Genomic DNA, 9073 nt, shown 5'->3' on the forward strand with positions numbered 1-9073 from the left:
TTATCCCATACATAGTCAAAATATTGGGGGATGATACAATGGACCATCCCTTCCTTGTCAAATATTGGGGGGATATATCCCCCATCCCCCCGGGATATACGCCTATGTACATTATTTTATTTTTACAGCATTGCGAGATAAGTTTACACACGTTGTAGCAGTACGTGCACAAGTAGCAAACCTCTATCAGACCTGCATGACAGATTCTCCAGGATTATGATTTCAACAACTTGGAACCCCTGGTAATTAATAGCATAAATTTTTCCATTATGTATATCAGCACTATTAGTTAACATCACTGTAGCACTACTCTACTATAACACTATTTCACTTCACTATAACTTACTATAACATTGTGCACTAGTCAAAAACTTTAAAAAATGAATTACATGATAATGTTATAGAAGCATATAATTATACTGGAATGCTAAACTTTAATTAAAGCGAGGTCAGGAATTCGAATTAAACTCGGCCTTAAACCCAAACTCATACCGTACTTCGTAAAATTATACAGTCTTTGAACTTAAATTTAGCCTTCATATTACCTATTGCAACTACTGTTGATTTGTTCGTCCGTCCGGACGTCCGGAGAAACCTTTTCACACAATTGATACGGAAACTTATTTCAATGAAGATCTATATTTCATTTACTTATACAGAAAATAAAAGAAAAATATAAACTATGACTACTCTGGAACATTACTATAGCAATACCACATTCTGAAATTGTGATGTTTATCACATTTCAGTTTTATACGGATGCATAATAATAGCGACAAGTAACCTAAGACTATGTTACGTAGGTACATTGCTGGCGATACTACCGTGCACCACTATTACATATATTATTTATATTTTATTTCATAAAATATAAAAATATAATGGCATTACAAATGTATACATGGCTAACTAAAAATATAATTGCTTAAAGCAGTACATTAAGAAACTCCAATCGAAAATAAACAGTCAGTTAGACCTACTGCTACATTACAAATTGACAAAAGAAAGTATCGTGAGTATTGTTGTTAGAGATGACCTCTATCTTACATATTTCTCCTCGATAGAGAAAAACAGATCAAATTCAATTAATATTGTATTAGATAATCTGGGTACATCTGAGCTATATCAAAAATAACGAAAATGGATGGATTACTAATGGTATTTACACAAGAATCATACAGAATTTTTACTTGTCCAGTCGCATTAGGCTTCTCAGGAGGTCGTTTGTACGCTGTGTTTCCAATAGTATACTCACCCACTAATACTTTTGCAAGAAACATAAACCGCTTGCCGTCATTTGAAGGTATTGCATAATTAGCTGAATAACTCGCATCGCGGGCGAAATAGCTTCCTTGTCCGTAAGCTGTACCGGAGCTTGACCCACTGCACCGGAAGTCGAAGTTCTGTTGGCAGATAGCCTGCACATGGTACTCCCTTGTTCCATGCCAAAGTCTTCTTTCATCTTGTTTTGTTCTCTTGTTCATTCTTTCTCGTTTTCTATTAAAATATAGCAGGATACAATAATAATAATAATAATAATAATAATAATAATAATAATAATAATAATAATAATCCTCATCATTACCTATCATTATCATTATCATCATTATCATTATCATCATCATCATCAGTATTATTATTATTATTATTATTATTATTATTATTATTATTACTAACATCATCATAAATGTTTCTACTACTTTCACCGTAACATGTTTTTGACTTTCACCGTCTGTCGTATTCGCGGCAATTTTTGTTTTTGCGAGTCATTTATCGTTGTTGTTCATGTAATTGTTGATGTTAGTATCAGTAAATATTTCGGATTTTGTTAATGTTAGAAGTATACTACATAACATTATATACATTAACATTAACATAATGAGATAAAATTTGGACACAATGTTATGTTTTTTTTTTTTTTTTTTTACAACTGGCTCTTTACCCTCTCTGAATTTTGTGTCTATTGTCCATTGTTTAGCGCAGTGGGAACAATTTGGGGGTTTCAATCCCTCGCTGTGCATTTCGCTCGTGTCCTTGAGCAGGACACAAATGGGTACCTGGTGGGGTTGCCTGCTCCTTCGCTGAACCAGCAGCAACACTTAGCATGTGGACCCAATGACTAGGGAAAAAACTGCGCTTTATAACCGTCTAATGTTGATCATAATGAAACTTGTGATCTTGTTGATATTGGCTTGTTTGTATGTCACCAAGGAGGTATCTGACATCATCACGTACCTGGTATAGTCTTCCCACAGTTCTTCATTTTGCACCCGTTGTATCTTCAGGACTTTGTTTTGACAAGTAGCATTGAATGAACGCTGTATGTCACTGTATTCCACACTCCCAATCTTAACATCAAATAGCTGAAACGTAGCATCCGGGTCGAATTTGTTAACCACTGGCTCCCAGGTATCAGGGAAGTTTGCGAATGATTCAACTTGACCACCGGTTGGCTTAATGATACCCTTAGCTCTAAACAAGTATACACAGTAGGGATTTAAATAGAAGTAGGGTCTTTATAAATATTTACAATTGTTGCAAAATATATTCTAAACACGATCTCATTTTGCTTTGTTTTTGTTTTTTAACAGAAAACAAGTTAGGTCTATTCAAAACTTACCGCTTTAATTTGACATCTTTCTTATAGTTTGAAATATCAATCATCGTGACAAGCTTCTTAGGACGACGCCGGACCCTTCTGATGGTTGTGTACGTAATACTTTCTTGCTGCATTGTTGTAAAATTCAGCCTATAGCTGTGTTTCCCAGTATTAAACATGAGGGTTGAGAGTTTGGAATCATCCATAAATTCTTGGTAGCTTTCTTCTAATTCGTGGTTATTTTTATCAGACACGGCGTTACCTACAGTGTTCTGTGTAAGTAAAGAAATTATTTTTTATAATAAATAGTAGACGTGGCTAAAAAAAGGGACAATTATGCTTTAAAATCTTGTTTGATTTAAGATGCTTTATGCTGTTTATGACGAAATAATAATTAATATGTAGACAGGACAATATACTAGAAGGCAACTAATTATAATAGTATTAAGCAACATCAGGATGTTTACAAAAAAATATTTGTATTTTATTCAAATGTTAAATAAACAAAGCAATTGCAAAATATAATTTAAATGAAGAAATACAAAAATTGAGCAGTCTTTGTTGTTTAAACATCTCTTGGGTGATACCTTTTGTCCGTATTGTCTCCATATTTCATTATAGGTAGGAGAATCATCTTCCCAGTACCAAATCCATTCCGTTGTAAAAGGATGATTTGGAGGTTCAGTGACACTGGAAGCTGTCGATTTGCGAAGAACCATACAGTCTGATATTTCCATCTTGTCATAATTTAAAACTGCAATTGAGTCTCGGATTTGAGTATTAGTAAACCGTCTCCTATAAACAAATAAAAAAATATGCATTTTCTATGTTGAGCCAACCCACCTCTTTCAAGCAAACCTTTAAAGTAAAAAACAATGTAGGATGAAAAATAGTTTTCTTGTCGTGTGAAGTATTAATTAACAACTGTCTATTAGACATGTTTGACAGCAAAATCATTTACGATGCTCCTCATTTTTGTATCATGCATTGGTTTTTCTTTTTATCATGTTTGGACATCGCCATTTTGGACATCGCCATGTTTGGACATCCTTTTCCGATTTTACAACAGAGAGAACATAAACATTCGGGTTCCGACAATAGCATAGGCCTAGTATTTTATCCGACTATATATGTATAAAAAAAAAACTAGCATGATTATCCAATCGTTGATAAGGATTCGTCCTGGAAACGAATTTTCACGTATAATAAAATCTTTTGTATTTGATATAAACATAACTCACCCATTGGTAACTTCAATACTATCGTTTGATACATCACAATATGCTTCTTCAAGTTGTACTTGCTCTTCATCGAAGAATGGCCTCCAAACAGCCTCATCATCGTTTTTTAACTTGTAGAACCACTTGTACGGTAACGGACAATGCTCTCGTATGCAACTTTCACCGTAATTACATTTACCACGAATGTTATAGGTACAAATGCTGAGTTTCTCGGTGGGATGAGGTGGACAATCTTGTACTGATGCTGACGGGTTTGTAGATGTGGTACTAGACATTTCCAGCTTTTGTTTCAATTCTTGTAGAATAACTCTCGCTGGTTGGTCAGTACGTATACCATTACTTTGCAAAACCCTCTTACAGTTAGTTTTAAAGATGTCGTGGTTATACTTACAAGAAGATGGGCATTTCTTTTCAATATAAGACCTATAAAATTTATAATTAATAGCCGTGACGTACTGACATATTCAAACAATTAGATGCAGTCTAAATTAATATAATATAGGCCTATATGCCTAAAATTATATTTTTCCATAGTTAATATACTAGGCCTATATAGGCCTATTTGTGTATTGTAAAAGGTTTGAAAACTTCTGTATTAATATGCAAGAATCATAAATTAAGCTTCCATAAACAATTCTTGAATATGACTTAACTTACCTACAAATGTGTAGAAAGTTACAATCATCCGATTTTCTACAACCGCTCTCACTGTTGTAAAAAGTGCAAATACTAAGGTCACCTTGCTTGAAGTGTATCCGGGACAAAACGCATTTTTGGTCAACCTTGTCCAAACTATGCTGACGTAGGAAGGCAGTGTTATGGGGAGATGAGAGATCGTGAGGATAGCTACATCGATTGCCTTTCGAACACCGTCCTATACAAAAAAAAGGCTTCACTTTCATAATTTCCAAAGAGTACATTTACAAGCCAATGAAATTAAAGACTAGGTTTAAATCGCGCATGACAAAAGTAAAAGAAAAAGCAATTCCCTTATTGTCAACTTTCCTCTGATTTAAAGTGATACATTTAACCTACTGTGTCAATCAATTGCCTCCTCCAAAAAAGCAGAACATATCCAAAATAATAAATTTTTTTGGTAATAGACCTAAACTAATATTGTTATTTTTTTTAAATATTTATATTTTATTGACACAAGCCAAACAAAATTTTTATAAGTCACATTTTGATTGAAGAAAAGTATTTTTTTTTTGGTAGTCATTCATAATAGTCAGGCAATGGTGGTAAGTGTTTGTTGTACAAATTAAAGTTACTTTTCCATTAATTTTGTTGTTCATATTTTGATTTGATAATCTTTAAACATTTCAATAGTCACTCCCTATGGAAAAGGCAATTTACAACATCGATAGTGAGTTGAATGCATCATTGAAAGGCAGATAACAAAGGAAAATTATTAAGCAAAAAGGTATCATTTCGATAGTCATTCCCTATGGAAAGGGCAATTTACAAAATCGATATTAAATTGGATGCATCATTGTATTTGACAGATAAGAAAGGAAAACAATAAACAAGTTACAAGTATATTTTTTGTTTGAATTCGGTTGACCAATATATACTTTCTTTTATAATATCTTCCCTCTTCTTCCTTATTTTTATTTTTTTATTTTATTTTTTTTAAATATACTTTCCTTTCAAAGATCCAATGTCTCCTCATCTATGAGAAGGTATATGGATCTTACATGACTTGTTTGTTTGTACCACCATCTTTCAAATCAAAAACGAGGAACAGAAGGAAGAAAAGGTGTGGGGGTGGGGCGGGTGCGAAGCAAGCTGAATGAAAGGAACATTTCACCAACAGTTCCGATAGTCTGGGCTAATTTAACTCTTTATAATGTGATATTCATCTACAGTATACTAATGTAAATGTATACATACATATGTATTAGTAGTGTTGCTACACATATGGTTCACCTCAAATATAATTTTACCATTAATAAAAGCGGGTTTCATGTTTCAAAATTAGTACTATGACCATACATCCGTTATTCCAGGCTCTTCACTCTAAGTTCCAATCGTCAGCTCTATTATTCATCAAACAACGATATTTCTATATTAAAAATAGAATTTTACCAATTGTAAAAGCCCAGTGGGGTGAAAGGCCTGTAAACTTCATGCCTACAATTTTGATGCCAAATCCGAATGTAATATTATATGATAAGTTAGGTCTACATCAGAGAAAGCGTTTACAAGGTACTTACCCAAGTAATACTTAATAATTTTTTGTACAGTATTTTCAATGTTTTTTTATAATGGATTTTCTGCCAGGACATTTTTGTAATGTTTTTTCTATGTAATATCTTTTCAAAATTACATATTTAATAATTTTTAAAATCAAGTCCAATCACCCACAATCAATCACAAAGCAGATTCCCATAGCCATTGGAAGGATATCGACATTTTCATCCAATCAGGACGCCTTCACTAAAGCCACATACAATCAAGCATTGCAGCACAGCAGTGGATACACAGAAAACATATATTCCCAAAACAAGGCACCACAAGCGCACACAAGAAAAGAGCAAAAGCAGAAACATCATATGGTTTAACCCCCCACCCCCCACCTCCCAGTGAAAACGTCAAAACCAACGTCGGGGGTACATTCATAAAGCTGATAAGCAGATACTTCCCACGCGAACACAAGTTCCACAAAATATTCAACAAAAACAACGTGAAAATAAGCTACGGCTGCATGAAGAATATGAATTCCATCATCAAGGGACACAACTCGCAAATCATTTAAAAAAGAAGACCAAGCAACAAACACCAAAACATGCAACTGCAGAAACAGAGGACTGCACGCTACGTGGTGAATGCATGAACAGTGCACTAGATAAACATATGAAGCTACCATAACATCTGACGAGGAACAAAACTCATACATTGGACTAACAGATCACACCAAGTCATTCAGGAATGAAAAATATGACAAAGAAACACAACTCTCTGAACACATAAGGGAATTAAAAGAAAAGGCTATGAGTACTCTCTGAAATGGGAAATCATAATGAAATCAAACACACACAGACGCAAATCTGGCCAATGCAACCTATGCATAGAAGAAAAATAGGCTCTCAGCGTATCGTGTGTCTACTTATACAGGAGTTTTTGTTTTTTTAATTGTATCTTATGTTCTTCAATATGCAGATTATGTCGTTGATCACGAAGAGTACTACCATACTCTAGAGGGCGTCCTTCAAATGACGGTAAAAGGCGTTCGTGGCGAACGCAATTTTGTTCGAGTTCCGAACGCTATTCGATTGTCAATAGATCGCCCCCTACCTCGTGGTAGTAGTACCCACCATGCCTAAACCGGATTTACCCTTTTCCGCCATCTTTAATTGCTACATCATGACAAAACTAGCAATCTTAATGGCAAACCAATTAAACACAATTAACAGAAGAACCGAACTAGTTGATAAGTGTCGCCACAACAACCCACCATATATATATATCCAAGGCTACAAACGCTATCAAGGGCCGATATCTGCTAAAATTACATAACACAAAAGCAAATTTACATTAAGCCTATTAAACAAAACATTGGTGCAATATAATATATATGTACAATATAATATAACGTAACAGTAAAGAAACTCAAATATGTAAGATGTTGACTTTAGAAACACTAAAATTTATTAGGCGAATACTTCGGCTACATATATATAAACACAGATTATATACACCAATATATAATGATGCTCAAAGAAAAATATGATGTTAAAATAGTATCAACCTTAGCCCTTCAACGAAAAGAAATTTTATCAGTTGCATTGTGGGAATCGAACCTGCAGTGACTGTCAGTCGGGGGAAAAACCACAATTCGTCGGGGAGAACAAAAAAATATATGTATTTTATACAGTGTATAAACAAAAATCGATTAAATAAGCCTTTGGAACCCCTAAACCTTTCGGGGGCTTCGCCCCCTGGACCGCTTTCAAAAGATTTTGAGCGACTGCCGACGACGCCCACTTTGCTCTCGTCGGGGACTTCAGCCACCCTCCCCGTCGGGGACACTAGAACCTCTACTTCCGTCGGGCAAATACTGGCCCCACCCATGGGTTTGCTGCACAATATTTATTTATTTTTAAAGCGTTTTTCTTTTCAGAGATACGAAGAGATTTTTTTTTCTCAGGTCGTAGGTCCACATTACGTAAATGTTGCTCCTGTTATAAGTGCAGTAGCTGGCACAACCACATACACAAATAGTCTCTTAACATTGTATCGCGCAATCGATTAGTGCGATCAGTCGAGCACTCGTTTCTTTTGACTGCGTTTGTGCAACGGACATCATTATACAAGGGAGGGTGGGAGGTAGAGGCAAATGTATGCATAATGACCAGACCTAGCATAATTATGCTTTTTGGCATAATTTAGACCCGTTTAACATCTAGCATATGTGCTGGCATAATTTTGAAAAAAAATAGCATAATTTATCATAATTTTTTCCAAAGAAGTAAATTATCAAAAAACTGGTCTAAAAAATAAATAAATAAATGGTCATAATTGAAACCCAACAAAAGTTCATGCCAGGTCAATTAAAACTATTTCATCCAAAAATCCTCTTCCCCTACTCAAGGGGGGGGGGCAATCCCTATTGAAGTTTTCTTTCTAGCATTGATTCACATCGCTGGTCACACTGTGTATGTAGCACATCACTGATTATGATACTCACCACTCAAGAAAAATGTACAGATATGAATACATTTGCAGCTCGATCCAAGTACACATGTGCCAGACACATTGTTGTAATGTTTCATACATACTTTGATATCAAAACAATACTCGCACGTTGTACTCCTGCCATCCTTGGTTACACTCACTTTTGTATGGAACGTGTGTAGTAATTTCTCGAGTGCAACCTCTTTGATATTGCAGCCTTTTTCTCGCAGTGACATTACCAGGTCTCTTAAACTCATCGACTTTCGTGGGCAAAGAATTGCAAGCACATCACTTAATGAAACCGAATGTGTGGAATGTTGATGCTGATTCATGATTCTAACGTTTACGTTTTGTAAATTATTGTACGTTTTCACCCAAGATGTATACACAGGAAGAGAGGATATAGAAATGGAAATTCCCATCCTATTAGCAAATTAGACTTGATAACAGGCGCTTTATTGCGCATTCGACTAGAACTTTCAGTCGACCTGCGCTTGCGCAACAGACACTAGCATTCATCTGCGATTATATACGCTTACATGCACACTGCAATACC

The 9073-nt window shown here is 35.0% G+C and overlaps 1 protein-coding gene across 1 annotated transcript; it reads right to left on the bottom strand.

The window, feature by feature from the left end:
• Positions 1-57: 57 nt before the first annotated feature.
• On the bottom strand, positions 58-8638 carry LOC117106625 (protein mono-ADP-ribosyltransferase PARP12-like). Its single transcript, XM_033248018.1, has 7 exons — positions 8531-8638; positions 4498-4714; positions 3841-4263; positions 3187-3394; positions 2621-2871; positions 2236-2472; positions 58-1497 (listed from the first exon to the last, which is right to left on the bottom strand). The coding sequence occupies exons 1-7, from the start codon at positions 8613-8615 to the stop codon at positions 1086-1088; spliced, it is 1833 nt and encodes a 610-aa protein (XP_033103909.1). The 5' UTR covers positions 8616-8638; the 3' UTR covers positions 58-1085.
• Between the last annotated feature and the right edge of the window lie 435 nt (positions 8639-9073).

Source organism: Anneissia japonica, unplaced genomic scaffold (genome assembly GCF_011630105.1).
Source record: "Anneissia japonica isolate Jap-2015-1 unplaced genomic scaffold, ASM1163010v1 scaffold1306_len716249_cov185, whole genome shotgun sequence".
Taxonomy (NCBI): domain Eukaryota; kingdom Metazoa; phylum Echinodermata; class Crinoidea; order Comatulida; family Comatulidae; genus Anneissia; species Anneissia japonica.